Source organism: Larimichthys crocea, chromosome XX (genome assembly GCF_000972845.2).
Source record: "Larimichthys crocea isolate SSNF chromosome XX, L_crocea_2.0, whole genome shotgun sequence".
NCBI lineage: Eukaryota > Metazoa > Chordata > Actinopteri > Sciaenidae > Larimichthys > Larimichthys crocea.
In genome coordinates, this window is record NC_040030.1 from 3,969,947 (window position 1) to 3,989,233 (window position 19,287).

Here is a 19,287-nt window from a genome sequence, read left to right on the forward strand (position 1 = left end):
ACACTAATACACTAGTTTCTTTTCTTTGTATTTAAAATAAGTAAATAATGGTTTCTTCCCTCAAGAATATATAAATTATTTTTATTATTTTATTATTTTATTTATTTGAATATATAAAATTATTTTTATTATTTATTTGATTATTATTAATATTATTTTTTAATTATTTCTTTATTATTATTTTTATTAGTTTTATTATTTTTTATTTAATTGTATTTTATTTGTATAGAAGAATTTTTTATTTATTTATTATGTATTATTATTATTTTATTATTTTAAATTATTTTTTTGTTTTTTATTATTTATTATTATTTTTTTATATTTATTATATATTATATATATATATAAAGAATTCAAAGTGTCTGTTTTTGGTGACGTCGTGTGTGCCCTTTCCGACACTCCTCGGCTCCTGAAGGCACCACTCGTCCATTTTACGTCGTCACCTTGCGCCTGCGCAGTGCAGTGTCTGACCTTCCTTGGAGCCATGTTCGCCCGCAGCAGCGCCTTGATTTTCTCTCCACAATGGTAAAACTCTAAAAACCAACAAACTCTTTATCAGACGCGTTTTACCACATGTAGTCTGCATGACCTCTGTGTGTGTGGTGCTCGGGGTAACTGTGGAGGCTTGTTGCCCTTCAGGGGGCATTACTGAGCGAAGGGCAAGCTAACGTGCAGGCCTAGCTAATGAATGACAGCCGCTGATGCTAAGCTAACGTGACATTTACAGTGAAACTCGGATTAAACTCGTCAGATTTGCAGATTAGATCCGATTCTAGCACGACACTGTGTGACAAACGTGCTGGACTCAGCTCAGGTCAGCTGTGAGGGCTGCAGAGAGAGCTAAGTGAAGCTAAGTGAGCTACAGACAGTTTAATTAGTATTAATCAGCATATAATGTTGTTTTTTAATTGTTTTTATTGTTTTAATGTGTTTTAATTTGTTGTTGATGCTTTTAATCTGAAGTTAACGTCTGTGTCTGTTCACAGTGGGCAGGTCAGAGGCATGGCCACCCTGAAGGACAGTAAGTACTTTAACATGAATTATAATCTGACACTCAGAGTCACAGCACGACACACGACAACATGCAGATTATAATTGACACTCGAGTACAACATGACAACATGCAGATTATAATCTGACATCAGACTCAGCCCTCTCTGTTTTTAAGACTTCACAGGGTTCACCTGTCTGCACGAGCTGCACGAAGTGAGTTTAACCTGCAGGTCCTCGTCAGATCTTCAGTTTATCTCAGAAGTTTTCAGCGTGCAGCTAAACAGAGTTCACTTCATTAAAGTTGAGCTGCAGCAATAGTCGACTATTTCATCTGATGTCAGACGTTTGAGGGCGTCACCTTGAGTGTTATTGGGGGCGACGCTGACGTTAATGGATCAAACAGCTGGTTTAAAGTTTGTTTAAGTTAGTTTTGCACCACGAAGACAGACAACATGTAATTAAAGAAATGAGAATTATATTAAAGTAAAAACAGTTTAAAAATCCAAGAATCAAAGTGGAATTAAGACTTCACAGGGTTCAGCTGACATGAAGTTTAACCTGCAGCGTCCTCGTCAGATCTGAGTTTAATCTCACGTGAAGTTCTTCAGCGTGCAGCATAACCGAGTTCACTTCTTAAAGTTGAGCTGCAGCAATTAGTCGACTAATTGATTCATTTTAGGCTGATTCCGACGTTTGAGGGCGTCACCTTGAGTGGCAACGCTGATCAACATTAGTTTTAAATTATTTTTATTGACAAATAAGATAGATAAGATACTCCAGTTACAGGTGTACAGTTATCCTGTTTCTTTTTTACATTATGCATGTGTGAACAGTCACACACACAAAAGAAAATGAACAAAACACTGAAATTGAGGAAAGAAAATAAGTGAATAAGTTACAGGGCTGTGTGTTGTAACAAATAAATAAAAATAAATAGAGAACACCTCCCCCCGTGCCGCATTCAGCTCATGACCAACATGCATATTACTGGTTATTTATGCAATATAAATATACAACATTGAAACAAAGATCGTGATTAACTTTGTTTGTTGTAATATAATATACATTTTATTTCATGCGTCTTTCTGTCACCCAAGGAACCGTACAATAAATAAAAGTAGACAGCAAACAAAACAAAAAGAACCATAAAGTATCAATTACAAGAATACACATTAAATCTGAATTGAATCCAGCCGAATAGTCACAGTTTTTTAATTTAATGATCAAACAGCTGTTTTAAGTTTTATTTTCTTTTTAAAGCGAGTTTTGCACACCAAAGACAGACAAAATGAATTAAAAAAAATAGAATTATTTAAAGTTAAAAATCCAGAGAATCAAAGAGTCCAAAGCATCCACGTTGAGAGAACGATTGATGAATGAGTAGTTTCCGCTCTGCTCCTCGCTGAGTGAAGTCCTCTTTCCACAGTCACCCTTCGGTTGAAGTCCATCAAGAACATCCAGAAAATCACCAAGTCCATGAAGATGGTGGCCGCCGCCAAGTACGCCCGTGCTGAGCGGCAGCTGAAGCCGGCCAGAGTCTACGGCTCCGGCGCTCTCGGTACGACCTGCCTCCGTTTTTTTTTCTGTCTTCGCCGTTGTGTTTCCACCCACTAACGTTTGACCTCTCCGCCCCGCAGCGCTGTACGAGAAGGCCGAGATCAAAGCGCCGGAGGCAGGCCTCCAAGCATTGCTCATCGCGTGACTTCTGATCGTGGCCTCTGCGGCGCCATCCACTCAACGTGGGCCAAGGCCATCAAGGCCGAGATCGCCAACCTGACCGGCGCCGGCAGGAGTGTGGTGATCAACGTGGGGGACAAGCTGAGGGCCTGCTGCACAGGTACGAGCTCAGCTTTTGTTGTTTGGTGGCAGCTGGAGTCAGAGATTCAGGTCGATGATTGTTTTGATGAGTAACGCCTGCCGCTCCTCATCAGGACCCACGGAGTCACATCATGCTGAACTGTAAGGAGATCGGCCGCAAGCCCCCGACCTTGCCGACGCTTCGATCGTCGCCACCGAGCTGATGAACTCCGGATACGAGTTCGACCAGGGCGTGTTCTTCACAGGTTCAGGTATGAGTTCGAGGTGTCGGGGGGCGGGCAGAGAGCTGAGGTGGATGGATCACGTTAATAAATCTGTTTCTGCTGCAGATCTGTCATCTCGTACAAGACGGACCAGAAGCCGCTGTTCTCCACCGACACCGGTGGCTAACGCAGGTGAGGTTTGATTTTATTACTGATCTTCCGCTGCCCAGCCGAGGTTACTGAACGCCTCGTGTCCTGTGTACAGAGAGCATGGGCGTCTACGACGACATCGACGCCGACGTGCTGAGGAACTACCAGGAGTTCGCTCTGGTCAACATCATCTACCTCGCCCTGAGGGAGTCCTCCACCAGCGCGAGAGCGCCAGGATGACGGCGATGGACAGCGCCAGCAAGAACGCCTGTAAGACTCCGCGACTTCGTTCACGGTTTCTGATGCAGTGTTCAGAGTTTGTCTGAGGTAAGACGGGAAGTATCTTGACACGCCTGTGGTAATCGTGGAGACAGTTCAACAACCTGCAAGTGTGGAAAGTTTCAATCGAATCCAAACACTGATGACACGTTCACGACGTGCTGAAGTATCAGGCAGGACGGACTTTAAATCTCTGAAAACTCTTTGATTTCAGTGCCCAAAGTTTGATCATATATCGATTAGTTTAAAGTAATTGTTCAACGAAAACTCTTTATTTCAGTTTTGGACTCTAACAACTGAAGGCGTCTCCTCTGCCTCTGATAGATTCATTAAGACAATAAAAACTTCTGTTCGTTGCAGGTTAAGAGCTTCTTATAAATCTGTTTTTATCGATAAATTACTTAAGTAGTTCACAAAATGTCAAAATTATTTAAAAAATGTCAAGTTTCCCAGAAAGTTTCAACAGAACTTTAATATTTTCAAAATAAAGCTCTATAAATCAGACAAAAGCAGCAAAACTTCAAATTTAAGAAGCTAAATAAAGGATGGAAATGAATTAATCATTATCGTTATCATCGTTATTTAAAATTGTGTATTTTAGTCTGTCGATACACTTACTGATTCTAATTTAATATTACTAACAAGTTTTAGTCCTATATTACTTTAAGGGAATATAAATATTATCTCATGTCCGATTGAGCTGCCGATTGGTCGACCAGTCGTTAGTAAATGATCAACTATTTACGATAAGTGACGTTTTTCTGATTCTTTCATATTAAACTGAATTTCTGGATTTTAAACTGACGTTTCAAACCTTGGAGGGATCTTCGTTATTTCCCGACCTTCTCAGACCACGTTAGTTGCCGTCCTCGTCATGCTCATCGCTTGTTCTGATCGACGTCTCTCTCCTCCTCAGCTGAGTGATTGACAAGCTGACCCTCACCTTCAACCGTACCAGACAGGCCGTCATCACCAAGGAGCTCATTGAGATCATCTCCGGAGCTGCCGCTCTGTAAGTCTGTCTCTCCATCACTCTGAAGTTTTCTGACCTCCTTTGTTTCCTCTCCTTCACGACATTCCTTTCATCCATGCACGTCTCTTTTTAAATTAAGCTGTCACGTTCTCTGGACTAATTCCTCTCTGACCTCCTCTCACCTTCTGCTGAACTCAGGAAACTGAGGCTTGTTTTAAAGAGGAGGGTAACATCGTAGCAGTAGATCCCTTCTAGACTAGATCATGTTTTAGTCTAGACCCTTCAGGGGTTAGGGAGCGTCCTCACTTTCCTCCTGTTAACGTCCGTTCACTCACTTCTTTCTGTCTTTCTGTCTCTGCAGATAACGGCTGAGATCGTCGTCTCGTCTCCTAAAGCTCTTCAGAGTTCTTCAGACACGCGTTGTCGAGGTCTATGAACATTTGGTGCTTCTATGTAAATTATGGCGAAATAATAAACCTCTTACTGATTCCTCATCCTCTCATCAGTCCCTGTATCTGTTTGTGCTCACAATAAACGACAACATGAACGCTGTTACTGGAACATTTGACTCGTTTTAATGAATGAATCAGTTCAAATTGTTCTTCAGTCGTCCTGCAGAGACTTTAAAGTACTGTAAGTATGTCTGTTAATATTCAGAGCATGAACCAAACACGTTACAGTATGATTACTTCAATAAACACGATCTTTGTGAAGCCGGCGATGTCTCAAGTGTTTTTGAGAGAGCTGGACGAGTGACTCATGATGCTGAGCTGTTAAAATATTTTGATTTGATCGATCCAGGTTTAAATTTGTCCGTGCACCTGGCCTCTTGGTTCGAACCTCGGCCTCGGACTTTGCATGTTCTCTCCGGGTTCTCCGGCTCCACAGTCCAAAGACGTGCACTCGATAGACTTTAAATTGTCCACAGTATGAAAGGTTGTCTCTCTGTTGTCCCTGTGATGAGCTGGGCTTGTCCAGGGTGTTCCCCGCCCTCACCCAATGTCAGCTGGGAAACCGCGACCCGAGTCAGATGAGCGTTTACAGATCATGTATGTACGATGACTAAGCATCAGATTAAAAACAATGTTTCCTTTTAAGATGTTAAGTCAGACCTTAGAGACATCGTCATGAATGTTTTCAAATATTAACTGTTCAGTGCTCGTATCAACCTTCATCTTGATCCGTTTCTCGAGGACGTGAAAAGTTAAATTAACCAATTCCTATAAAATATCTCTACAGTTATTTATTGCAGGTTTTAAAAGTGACACCACTGAGCTGCTGAGATGTTAAAAAAAGAAAACTCAGAGTTGGCTGATGGTGTGTGGAGAAATCTCTGAAGTATATTAAAGACAATATTTAGAAAAGAACACTGAGATCGCGATCAATTTAAATAAGTTGTTGTACTTTGTTTCACATTCAGCCTGTTCTGTTACGCAGCAGACGCACCGTTAGGATTAGTTACGAGCTGAAAATGTGATTCAAAGATAAGACAAGGTAAAATGATCGTGGCTCCAAACTGGAAATTTGGAAGAGGAATGGGATCAGAGTTAGCTCTGGTTCAGTCAATAATAAATAATCTTATTAGGAATAAACTTCTGTGTGAACTGTCTGCAGTGGTTCTTTAGGAGAATTTTCAGGTGTAAACGTTTGAGCAACATTTAGACAACTAGAAAACTAACGTGCAGTGTAAGACGGTTCCTCCAAAATCAAGATTGATTTCAGAAACATGATCAAAGTTTGAATCCTGAGAGATTTGACTTTATTCTAAGTATTTCAGTCTTAATTTGAATCTTTCTGATTTGTTTAATATCAAATCTGCTTCCTCTGCTCTGATTTTCATCGTTATCTATTCAGCAAACTTCTCGCTCAGAAATAAATAACTGACTCAACCTGAGGAATCCAGAGCCGACGAACCAAAACACAAAAAGACAGTGGACTTGACGTCTGTCCGCCTCTGCAAAGAGAACGAATCAACAAATTATTTATTTTGTAGTTTCATCTCACAGGACTGTGGGTCGGTCGCTTGGCTTGCCGTTCACAAAAGGTCCACCAGGTGGCGCTGTCTGATAAGAAATACGAGTGTTTGAGGGTGAAGATCACACATGCTGCTTCAGAGGGTCAGAGCTCCATATTCAGATCTAATAACGAGTTCATGTAAGACCAGAAAACTGGAGAAGCTGCTCGTGGTGTGCGTTTATGTTTGTACGTTGTGTGTGTGCGTATAGATCTGTATGTATATATTGTGTGTGTGTGTGTGTGTGTGTGTGTGTGTGCGTGTCCTGCAGGCCTTGTTTGTCTATTGTATTGCTGCTTGTTATTGTTTACTCCTGAGGGGAGTGGTGCAGCGATTGCATCTGACACTGAAATTTCAGCGATGCCAGACTGTGATAACGCAGGCCAGAGAGCTGCACAGCTTCTCATCTCACCCCTCCCCGTCCTCGCCGGCGGGCCCCGCATCAACATCACATAGGAGGAGGGAGGAGGAGGAGGAGGGAAGGAGGGTGAGGAGACTGGAGAGGAGGGGAGGGAGGAAGATTTCAGGTCCATATTTGTTAAATCAGCTGGATTCTGGAGAGTGAAGTCGTTCTTTATCTTTCAGTTTGAGTTTCAAATGTTCATTTTTGTGGGTGTTGGCATAAGAAGAAGAAATACTTCTAAACTTCAGCTTTTTCAAAAGAAATCTTCTATGCTTTTAACTGTCGTGGGTTAGGACGCACGATCCTCAGGGTGGCCTCGCGTGTCATCGAGCCCCTTTAAGGACCGCCCACAAAACCCTGAGAATGAAAACTGGTGAAAAACTGTTTGAACCTCTAACTCCACATTTCAGTCAGTACAACATGTTCAAAGTGTTGTTTTCCACAACTATTTTCCAACATATTTTCTGTGTTTGAAAGAAACCTCAGAATTTACACAGACTTTAACGCCTGAGAGGCCTCGCACAACTTATTTAGTTAACTTTTTGTTTCATTCCTGGTCGTCCCTCGGTCCAATATATTCACAAAGGTGACAGAGGCGCTGCCGTCAGGGCTCCCTAATGTGTCTTATATTATTATTATTATTATTATTATTTTATTATATTATGATTATATTATTATGGGCTTTGAAAACCAGCCAACCAACTGCTGCTAATAGAAATAATCATTGCGATACAAGGTGTGATACTGTGTCTCGAGTCGTGTTTTGTGAGCGCAGGGTTCGTCTTGAAAGTCTTGAAAGTTGGAAAATGTTTCCAGGTGAGAAAAAAAATCCTTGAGGATCATCGCTGTAGATTAATCTACCCGTCGTGTATAAAGTGTTCGAGACGAACATTTACGGCACAGTTTTGATACTTAAGCACATTGTGCTGTATATTACAGATTTAGTGGCATCTAGTGTTCTCTGATTGCCAACCGCCTTGCATCACCTTCCTGGTGTGAAATGCATTTCTAGAGTCGGCGTTTAGTTTGTCTGCTCGGGCTACTGTAGAAACTGGTGTACTCCGTGGAAGAGGACCCGTCTTTAGATATAAAAGTTTATTCTTGTGTCAGTTGTTACACACTCCCTTAAATCGACCCATCGACCTTTAAACACCATTTTTCCGTGTGTTCCTGCCGTTACTGCCGCGCTGTTTGCTTCCGCTAGATGTTTGCCGCCTAACGCCGCGATTAATTAACTAACTTCCAACAAAGCCGAGCGGAAACACGCCGTTATCTTCTGTCGTACGCCGTGTGAGCGAGTGTACGGCGCAACGTGAGGGTGATTTGACAGGTGGCTCAAACATCTGCAAGAAAAGAGTGTGTGTGTGTGTGTGTGCATACTTTTCTGCATTAAAGAGTGTATAAAGGTGTGTGTGTGAGAATGAGTGAAGACATCCGAACATTGTGTTCAGGAAGGGGGGGCCTCCACCACCACCTCCACCACGCCGCGCCGCTCTGTATTAGCTTCACCTCGTATCGTTATCGCCCTCCTCCACTTGTGGCATTGAAGGGTGGAAAATGATTAGAGGAGCAGGTGACAATGGAGGGGAGAGATTTCTGCCTTTACCGCGGGCAGCGCCACTGTCAGGTACAGCAGCATTACACTCAAAGAGAAGACAGAAGAAGAAAGAAAGAAAGGAGGAGGGAGGAGGAGGAGGAGGAGGAGGAGGTGGAGGAGGAGGGCGCCGCCGCACAAAGGGCAGCTCGTTTTTTGTACTTTAAAACACTCACATCTTCTTCAGACGGCAGAATGAGGCGCTCATGGGAGCCAATGATTGCCTCCATCCACTCCATAAATCCATCTCCTCCATCCCTCCATCCGTCTCTCGGGGTAACCACAGATGAAGCTTCTCCTTCTTCTCCTCTGATCAGAGAGGAGGAGGGGAGGAGGAGATAGGAAGGCCGTGGCTGTTTCCACGCGAACGGCGGTGCATGTGTGAGCGACATGGACTCTGATGTGTAACGCCAAGGCATTATCTCATCCCACCTCCCTCCCTCCCACATCCCATCTTCTCCTTATCTCAATGCGTTCCCCTCCCTCTTTCTCCCCCTCCTCCCTCCTCCTCCTCCCTCCACCAGCCTTTAACACTATCTGCTCCGTGGACTTTTCTGACTATTTATGTCGGACAATGGTCAGGATCGTTTTAAACCGCTCTGGCCTCTCTCAGCCTCTGCAGATGAGATAAAAAAAAAAAAAAAAGGAGGAGAGAAGAAACGATCGATTCCCGCCGCCACGCAGATTTATTCCCTCCTCCTCCTCTTCGTTCTCCTCCCTCTCTCTCTCTCTTATTCTCCACTGGGGGTTTTACACCGAGCCTGGAGGGGAGGGTCAACCGTCATCACGTCTCCTTAAACACCGTGGCGTTTAACATACAGTAGCAGCCCTTAAACTGGCCACTTTCCTGGTTCCAAATGAGAGCCGCCGTTCCTCCATTCATCCGGGCCGGACCGAGGCTGTGAATGTGCGGAGGCCCGTGAGAGATTTAGACAGAGGAGTGGCGGTCTGTACTATCACACGGGGAGTGTTTTACAAATGAAGTGGGCCACTTTACTCCGGCTGACGGTTGATTGTGAAGGGACCTAGTCAGAGAAAAGAAGGGCCGTAAAGATACTGATATTTAGGAGGTCAGAGCTGCTGAGGGCTGATGTTCAAGCATCTTGTACACATGTTATCTCCAAATTTATAACTCTGCCTGCTGTGCGCTCGTGTTTCTTCAGATGTTCGGGTAGTTTTACTCACTGTAACAGCACCCCCTGTCAATCAAGCGTCCACGCTCTAATCCTGCATAACTTTACGCCTTAATATATTTGAACAGGTGTTGTATATAAATTCACCCTCAGTACAGTTGTCATGAACGGGGAAAATGCTACAGAGACCAAAAAATGTTTTTGTACCAGCTGTAAACATGTTTTATTTCTGCTGTGAAGTTGGACATTTGGATGGGGACTTATGAAGACTGACTCACTTCTGGAGCCAGCCTCAGGTGGATGTTAGAGGAACTGCAGTTTGTGGCACTTCACAGCGACGGAAGACTTTTTAGCCATAATGATTTGCTGATGTCAGCAGCATTTAAAATCCTGGCTCCGTTAGAAGACTCTGCCAGAAATATAGTACAACACCACGACACCCTATGACCTGTTGACGGAGCGGCACGATGTGCTTCCAGTGAATCATGGTTATTTTAAAGAGGTGAAACACGTCGATTGTTTCAAAACTTAGAATGAATTCAGTACGAGAGGCACGAAGCAGGCTGTCCATCCTATATTACATTATCATACTTTATAGTTTCAATTGTGTTGAAGTCGGTGTGGTGTTGTGTCGCCATTGGATGACAGGAAGGGTTTGGACGATTGTTTTGAGTCCTTTTATACAGTTTTTGTTGTAGTTTATGCACACGAAGAGGTCAGAGGAGTTTATGGGTCGATGCAAGTTTGTGATTGTGTTATGAATCGTGTCGAGTTAGAGCGTAAGTCTGTGATGGACGGGTCGATGACGCAGTTTGAGTTCTTATATTTACATAATTGTTGTTCAACTTTTCTTCCTCGTCGCATCGTGATTAAATCGAGTTTTCACGAGAAATTCATGGACACGAGTCACAATAAGACCTTGAGTGCCAAGAACTTGTTACGTATCACCTATGATGATGCCTTCACTTGTCTCTGATGGACCTTCAGTTGGTTTCCAGTCACCGCGGGCTCTCGAGTCTTGTTATGGCCGTCTTGCAGTGCAGTTAGGCTTCGGTGTCCTTCTCGGCCTCGGCTGAGTCACAGTCTCTCCCTCCTCTTCTTCTTTCCTCTTGTGAGTGGAGGTGACCGACCTGTTCTCGAGGTGTTTTAAACCTGAAACGTCTCATCTTATGACAGAAGAAGACACAAAAAAAACATCTGTCTTGAACTCGACAAGTTAAATCACGACGTGCCAGTTAAAAAGTGAAACAAGTTTATTCAGATATTTTTTACTTCAGGGCTTAGTCTGTAAAATGTCCTCATAGTTTCCCAGAGTCCAAAGTAATGTCTTCAAAACAAAATATACACAAATATATTCACATTTAGTAGGAGCGGATCCGGTGAATCTTTGCCTATTTCATATCAGATTCATCGTCTGTCACTTGAATAATCAACAAATGATTTCCGATCTCGTTTATTTGAACACGTTGCAGAGTTTTTAAGTTGCTAAATCTACTTTTAATTTCTCAGTTTTTCATGCAGACGTCGGACCCGAGTCTTAAATCTGACCCGCAGGACACTGAAGTCCCTTTCTTAATACAGTGAAGCCGTTCCTCCGTTTCTCACGGCGTGGCGCGTCGTCGGCCTTTCGGTGTCTGAGGCCGAGTGTTTTGTTTGTGGAATATACTTAATGTCTTCTCTCTTGTGTGGTGTCGTGTGTGCTGTGTGTGGTGTGTGGTGTTGTGTTGTGTGATCCCCTGTCACTCATGTCTTGGGTTTACTGTGTTTCTGGTGTCTGATAGTATGCTCAGCCCAACCTCAGAGCCTCGAGCCTGACGCCGCCGCCGGTGCGACGCATGTCACTCGCCAGTTTCCGCCAACTGAGCTGTGTGTGTTGAGGATGTGTGTGGTGTGTGTTTGTGAATAGTAGGTGATGTGATATGTGTGTTGTGTGTGTGTTTGTGTGTGTGTGTGTGTGTCTGGCCGGTTCCGACCCCCCCACTGCAAAGGGATAGTGGGTAAGGACGACTGGCCAGTGTGTTTTGTCGTGGTGTGTGTGGAGTGTGAACTGCCGAAGGTCCGTGTCCCCTGCTGACGTGTGGGCGGCCCCCAGCTCTTTCCTGTCCAGACCACCACGTCTTAACCAAAAAAAACCCAATGTGTGTGTGTGTGTTGTGTGTTTTTAACAATCTGTGGCTGAGCCGAGCAGAGTTGTGTTTGTGGTCTTAATCATTCGTTAATTAATTTCAGCTGCAGGTTAATTATGATTTTCCTCGTCGGCTCATCTGTTTCTTTCCGAAAATTCGGATTCCGATTTAGAAACCTCAAAAAGTCGGTGCAGAGGGATGACGTCTTCCGGCTCGTTCCTGTCCGAATATTCCTGCTTTGATAATCTATTGATATTTATTACTGATAACTCATTTCTAGATCGATAAAAAATTGTCATGGCAACACTCAAACAAAAGCAGCAAATCCTCGTTTTTAACGACTGATCTCCACCTATTTAACTTGATTAAGTAACTTAGATTCAGATTATGACTTTGCAGTGATATTTTCTGTTAATTATATAACACTTCTGAGATCCAGAAATCACTTTTTCCTGTATAAACTTGAAGCCAACGTGGATTAGAAGTTATTATCCTTCCCCCAAAAAATGGAAATTTAGCGTCAGCCGAGGAAGTTTGGTGCGATACCAACCAAAAGCTCGGCTCGTTTCCGATCTTCAGGATTTAATTTTCGTTTTAAATCATTTAAGATGTTTTTTGCTGCTAAACTTTTTTTTAATCATTTCCCAAATGATTGAATCGCATTATCAGAACTGCCTGATTATCAGGATTTAAACTGAGTTGTCCTCCTCTCTCTTTCTTATAATCGTTCATCGCTCATGCCTCCGTCTCCTGTCTCGTCTCAGCTCATTCTGTCAATCATTCAGGCTCACATTTGACAAGCCAGAACAACGTGATAATTATTGAATCCTGTCTTATTATTCATAATTACGCTGTGTGATACAATCGGGGAAAGGGTCCAGCTCATTTTTTAAAATTCAAAGTCAAGAACGACCTTTAAAATTCTAACTTCTAGATTAAAGTCACTAAATAAATCGATCATCCCTCCTCTTCAGGGAGGACATCATGCTATGTCAACGCTCCGAACCGTAACCTAAATGGACTCCCTGGTGAGATAGATGAACTTTAAAAGCAAACACATGCGTTTCCAAGCTGTACAATCGGTAGTATTTTTCTGATTACGTTACTTAAGTCTTTTTCACCTTGGAGCTGGTTACGTACCTGTTCGCCCAGCTCTCATGTTCGGGTCACAACACTTTGCCTCCACTCCCCGTCAGCATTCCCTGTAAACCTCCTTTTCTTTCTTTTCCTACGGTAGCGTCCCAAAACTCCAAAACACAGCGGCTAAACACAACTTCGCTGTGCAGCCAGCTACAGTTACTTCCATGTCCACTTTACTGGACTTTATGTTGGGCCGTCTCTCTCAGTCGACATTCAAGTCTGTTTGCAAAAACGCTGTGCACCGTCTTTTACACTGACTACCACCAGACTGTGCGCACATTCACATCCTGCTCTTAAATCCCTTCTTGGCTTCATCGTCCTTTTTATAGAATTGATTTTTAAACCTTTTAACATTTGTTTTTTTTAAAGCTCCTAACGGCCTCGCCACCCTTCATATTATCAGGCTTTTTAACTGTCCACCAATTCTGCTAGAGCTCTGAGGTCCAAAGATCCACTGCTCGCTGGACGTGCCCCGGTCAAAATATAAAACACTGGGGTGACCGAGCGTTTTCCGTTGCCTGCCCCCAGGCTTGGATAAAAGTCCCGTCGGGGGAGATGCGTTTCTCGTTTCTGACTTGCCTCTTTAAATCTAAGCTAAAAAACACCCACTTCTTTATGATGGCTTTTAACACCCAGTGTATGATGACACTTTTCCTCATCTCTGATTCTCGATTTGTGCATTTTATGTTTTTATTTTGTTGTTTTTACTATTGTTCTCGTTATTTATTATCTGCTGTAAGCACGTTGGTACACCGCAAAGGGACCCTGTTGTAAGGGGCTTGTATAATAAAAGTACCATCTTACCTTTACATTACATCTAAACTCGGTAAATCCCAGAGAGAGAGTTGAGGTTGCGAGAGCAGCCGTGGAGGACTATTCAGAGGGAAAACTTAGAAAACATTTCCTCATAAACTTGGGTTGTGTGGATTCTCTGTGGGCACACACAAAACAGAGAGACCCATTAACTGCTTACAAGTCATGAATTTCAAATTCTATTTACGGAAAAGTTTCAAGTTTTTCCTCCTCAATCTGCGGATTTTTCTCTTAATAAAATGGGTTTCGGGAGGATTTCGTCGCAGATCGCCGCCGAGCGGCGATACGCAGTACTCACACAGTCTGACAGACAGCAGAGGATAACAACACAGAGCACAGATCAATATTTTAACACACTTCTGGGACATATGCCACCATCTCGACCACTTTTAACAAACAATAATTAACAATAATTGTAAAAAATCTAGGGGTAAAAGTGGACGCCGACCTGCCGTTGCAGCTCTTCTCATTGGCTTTTGACACCATGTACAGTGTTGATTTTACGTGTATACATGCATATTTTTACTTACTCATTTATTTATTTTTATTTTATTTTATTTTATGAAGAATTCAAAGTGTCTGTTTTTGGTGACGTCGTCGTGCATCATCTTTCCGACACTCCTCGCTGCTCCCTGAAGGCACCACTCGTCCATTTTACGTCGTCACCTTGCGCCTGCGCAGTGCAGCTCGTCTGACCTTCATTGGAGCCATGTTCGCCCGCAGCAGCGCCTTGATTTTCTCTCCACAATGGTAAAACTCTAAAAACAAAACAAACTCTTTATCAGACGCGTTTTACCACAGGCAGTCTGCATGTAGTCTGTGTGTGTGTGTGTGCTCGGGGTAACTGTGGAGCCTTGTTGCCCCTTCAGGGGGCAGTTACTGAGCGAAGGGCAAGCTAACGTGCAGGCCTAATGCTAATGAATGACAGCCGGCTGATGCTAAGCTAACGTGACATTTACAGTGAAACTCGGATTAAACTCGTCAGACTATTGCAGATTAGATCCGATTCTAGCACGACACTGTGTGACAAACGTGCTGACGTCACCTCAGATCAGCTGTGAGGGCTGCAGAGAGAGCTAAGTGAAGCTAAGTGAAGCTAACAGACAGTTTAATTAATATTAATCAGCATAACTGTTGTTTTAATTGTTTTTATTGTTTTTATTTGTTTGTTTTTATTGTTTTAATTTGTGTTGTTGATGCTTTTAATCTGAAGTTAACGTGTGTGTCTGTTCACAGTGGGCAGGTCAGGAGCATGGCCACCCTGAAGGACAGTAAGTACTTTAACATGAATTATAATCTGACACTCAGAGTCACAGCACGACAACACGACAACATGCAGATTAAATAATCTGACACTCAGAGTCACAACATGACAACATGCAGATTAAATAATCTGACACTCAGACTCAGTCCCTCTCTGTTTTTAAGACTTCACAGGGTTCACCTGTCTGCACGAGCTGCACGACGTGAAGTTTAACCTGCAGCGTCCTCGTCAGATCTCAGTTTAATCTCACGTGAACGTTCTTCAGCGTGCAGCATAAACAGAGTTCACTTCATTAAAGTTGAGCTGCAGCAATTAGTCGACTAATTTCATCTGATGTCAGACGTTTGAGGGCGTCACCTTGAGTGTTATTGGGGGCGACGCTGACGTTTAATGGATCAAACAGCTGGTTTAAAGTTTATTTTGTCTTTTTAAAGCGAAGTTAGTTTTGCACCATGAAGACAGACAACATGGAATTAAAGAAATGAGAATTATATTAAAGTAAAAACAGTTTAAAAATCCAGAGAATCAAAGTGGAATTAAGACTTCACAGGGTTCAGCTGACATGAAGTTTAACCTGCAGCGTCCTCGTCAGATCTGAGTTTAATCTCACGTGAACGTTCTTCAGCGTGCAGCATGAACAGAGTTCACTTCGTTAAAGTTGAGCTGCAGTAATTAGTCGACTAATTGATTCATTTTAGGCTGATATCAGACGTTTGAGGGCGTCACCTTGAGTGCAACGCTGATCAACATTAGTTTTAAATTATTTTTATTGACAAATAAGATAGATAAGATACTTCCAGTTACAGGTGTACAGTTATCCTGTTTCTTTTTTACATATATGCATGTGTGAACAGTCACACACACAAAAGAAAATGAACAAAAACACTGAAATTGAGGAAGAAAATAAGTGAATAAAGTTACAGGGTGCAGTGTGTGTAACAAATAAATAAAAATAAATAGAGAACACCTCCCACCCGTGCCGCGATTCAGCTCATGACCAACATGCATATTACTGGTTATTTATGCAATATAAAATATACAACATTGAAAACAAAGATCAGTGATTAACATTTGTTGTAATAATAATAATACATTTTATTTCATAGGCGTCTTTCTGTCACCCAAGGACACCGTACAATAAATAAAAGTAGACAGCAAATAACAAAAAGAACCATAAAAGTATCAAATTACAAGAATACGACATTAAATCTGAATTGAATCAGCCGAATAGTCACAGTTTTTAATTTAATGGATCAAACAGCTAGTTTAAAGTTTATTTTATCTTTTTTAAAGCGAAGTTTTGCACCACAAAGACAGACAACATAGAATTTAAAAAATTAGAATTATATTAAAGTTAAAAATCCAGAGAATCAAAGCGAGTCCTGAAAGCATCAACGTTGAGAGAACGATTGATGAAATGAAGTCAGTTTCCGCTCTGCTCCTCGCTGAGTGACGTCCTCTCTTCTCCACAGTCACCATTCGGTTGAAGTCCATCAAGAACATCCAGAAAATCACCAAGTCCATGAAGATGGTGGCCGCCGCCAAGTACGCCCGTGCTGAGCGGCAGCTGAAGCCGGCCAGAGTCTACGGCTCCGGCGCTCTCGGTACGACCTGCCTCCGTTTTTTTTCTGTCTCTCGCCGTTGTGTTTCCACCAGACTAACGTTTGACCTCTCCGCCCCGCAGCGCTGTACGAGAAGGCCGAGATCAAAGCGCCGGAGGACAAGGCCTCCAAGCATCTGCTCATCGGCGTGACTTCTGATCGTGGCCTCTGCGGCGCCATCCACTCCAACGTGGCCAAGGCCATCAAGGCCGAGATCGCCAACCTGACCGGCGCCGGCAAGGAGGTGATGGTGATCAACGTGGGGGACAAGCTGAGAGGCCTGCTGCACAGGTACGAGCTCAGCTTTTGTTGTTTGGTGGCAGCTGGAGTCAGAGATTCAGGTCGATGATTGTTTTGTTTTATGAGTAACGCCTGCCGCTCCTCATCAGGACCCACGGGAGTCACATCATGCTGAACTGTAAGGAGATCGGCCGCAAGCCCCCGACCTTCGCCGACGCTTCGATCGTCGCCACCGAGCTGATGAACTCCGGATACGAGTTCGACCAGGGCTCCGTGTTCTTCAACAGGTTCAGGTATGAGACTTGGAGGTGTCGGGGTGCATGGGCAGAGAGCTGGAGGTGGATGGATCATGTTAATAAATCTGTTTCTGCTGCAGATCTGTTATCTCTTACAAGACGGACCAGAAGCCGCTGTTCTCCACCGACACGGTGGCTAACGCAGGTGAGGTTTGATTTATTTACTGATCTTCAGCTGCCCAGCCGGAGGTTTACTGAACGCCTCGTGTCCTGTGTACAGAGAGCATGGGCGTCTACGACGACATCGACGCCGACGTGCTGAGGAACTACCAGGAGTTCGCTCTGGTCAACATCATCTACCTCGCCCTGAGGGAGTCCTCCACCAGCGAGCAGAGCGCCAGGATGACGGCGATGGACAGCGCCAGCAAGAACGCCTGTAAGACTCCGCGACTTCGTTCACGTGTTTCTGATGCAGTGTTCAGAGTTTGTCATGAGGTACAGACGGGAAGTATCTGACACGGCCTGTGGTAATCGTGGGAGACAGTTGCAACAACCTGCAAGTGTGAGAAAGTTTCAATCGAATCCAAACACTGATGACACGTTCACGATCGTGCTGAAGTATCAGGACGGACTTTAAATCTCTGAAAACTCTTTGATTCTCAGTGCCCAAAAGTTTGATCATATATCGATTTAGTTTAAAGTAATTTGTCAATCGAAAACTCTTTATTTTCAGTTTTGGACTCTAACAAACTGAAGACGTCTCCTCTGCCTCTGATAGATTCAATTAACTGACAATAAAACTTCTTGTTCGTTGCAGGTTAAGAGCTTCTTATAAATCTGTTTTTATCGATAAATTACTTAAGTAGTTCACAAAATGTCAAAATTATTTAAAAAAATGTCAAGTTTCCCAGAAAGTTTCAACAGAACTTTTAATATTTTCAAAATAAAAGCTCTATAAATCAGACAAAAGCAGCAAAACTTCAAATTTAAGAAGCTAAATAAATGGATGGATAAATGAATTAATCATTATCGTTCATCATCGTTATTATAAATTGTGTATTTTAGTCTGTCGATACACTTACTGATTTCTAATTTAATAATTACTAACAAGTTTTAGTCCTATAATTACTTTAAGGGAATATAAATATTATCTCATGTCACGATTGGAGCTGCAGCGATTGGTCGACCAGTTCGTTAGTAAAATGATCAACTATTCTTACGATAAAGTGACGTTTCTCTGATTTCTTTCATATTAAAACTGAATTTCTGGATTTTAAACTGACGTTTCAAACCCTTGGAGGGATCTTCGTTATTTCCCGACCTTCTACAGACCGAACGTTAGTTGCCGTCCTCGTCATGCTCATCGCTTGTTCTGATCGACGTCTCTCTCCTCCTCAGCTGAGATGATTGACAAGCTGACCCTCACCTTCAACCGTACCAGACAGGCCGTCATCACCAAGGAGCTCATTGAGATCATCTCCGGAGCTGCCGCTCTGTAAGTCTGTCTCCTCCATCACTCTGAAGTTTTCTGACCTCCTTTTGTTTCCTCTCCTTCACGACACTTCCTTTCATCCATGCACGTCTCTTTTTTTAAATTTCCCGAAGCTGTCACGTTCTCTGTGACTAATTCTCCTCTCTGACCTCCTCTCACCTTCTGCTGAACTCAGGAACTGAGGCTTGTTTTAACAGAGGAGGTAACATCGTAGCAGTAGATCCCTTCTAGACTAGATCATGTTTTAGTCTAGACATCCTTCAGGTGTTAGGGAGCGTCCTCACTTTCCTCCTGTTAACGTCCGTTCACTCACTTCTTTCTGTCTTTCTGTGTCTCTGCAGATAAACGGCTGAGATCGTCGTCTCGTCTCCTAAAAGCTCTTCAGAGTTCTTCAGACACGCGTTGTCGAGAGTCTATGAACATTTGTGCTTCTATTTGTAAAATATATGGCGAAAATAATAAACCTCTTACTGATTCCTCATCCTCTCATCAGTCCCTGTATCTTTGTGCTCAAACTGCAGAAACACGTTACAGTATGATTACTTCAATAAACACTTTGTGAAGCCGGCGATGTCTCAAGTGTTTTTCAGAGAGCTGGACGAGTGACTTATGATGCTGAGCTGTTAAAATACTTTGTGATCGATCCATGTTTAAATTTGTCCGTGCACCTGGCCTCTTGGTTCGAACCTCGGCTCGGCATTCCTGCGTGGACTTTGCATGTTCTCTCCGGGTTCTCCGGCTCCACAGTCCAAAGACGTGCACTCGATAGACTTTAAATTGTCCACAGGTATGAAAGGTTTTCTCTCTGTTGTCCC

At 43.0% G+C, this 19,287-nt stretch overlaps 1 protein-coding gene and 1 pseudogene across 2 annotated transcripts; both read left to right on the forward strand.

Moving 5' to 3' along the window:
* The window catches only part of LOC113744097 (ATP synthase subunit gamma, mitochondrial-like), a 10,060-nt pseudogene extending 5,578 nt beyond the window's left edge, over positions 1 to 4,482 (forward strand).
* Positions 4,483 to 14,264: 9,782 nt separating this feature from the next.
* On the forward strand, positions 14,265 to 18,953 carry atp5f1c (ATP synthase F1 subunit gamma). 2 transcript variants are annotated; one of them, XM_019265528.2, is made up of 9 exons: positions 14,265 to 14,389; positions 14,876 to 14,910; positions 16,376 to 16,507; positions 16,588 to 16,795; positions 16,894 to 17,037; positions 17,121 to 17,185; positions 17,261 to 17,416; positions 18,379 to 18,475; positions 18,814 to 18,953. In XM_019265528.2, the coding sequence occupies exons 1-9, from the start codon at positions 14,349 to 14,351 to the stop codon at positions 18,815 to 18,817; spliced, it is 882 nt and encodes a 293-aa protein (XP_019121073.1). In that variant the 5' UTR covers positions 14,265 to 14,348; the 3' UTR covers positions 18,818 to 18,953. The 2 variants fall into 2 exon arrangements, with proteins under 2 accessions (XP_019121073.1, XP_019121072.1); XM_019265527.2 differs by lacking the exon at positions 18,814 to 18,953 and having other exon boundaries at positions 14,278 to 14,389; positions 18,379 to 18,479.
* Positions 18,954 to 19,287: the final 334 nt, after the last annotated feature.

Excerpts from the sequence above, each read along its gene's own strand:
- atp5f1c (XM_019265528.2), top strand. The coding sequence starts at position 14,349 with ATGTTCGCCCGCAGCAGCGCCTTGATTTTCTCTCCACAATG. Across the intron at positions 16,508-16,587 it reads CTACGGCTCCGGCGCTCTCG|CGCTGTACGAGAAGGCCGAG; the intron begins GTACGACCTGCC and ends TCCGCCCCGCAG. Across the intron at positions 17,417-18,378 it reads CAGCGCCAGCAAGAACGCCT|CTGAGATGATTGACAAGCTG; the intron begins GTAAGACTCCGC and ends TCTCCTCCTCAG.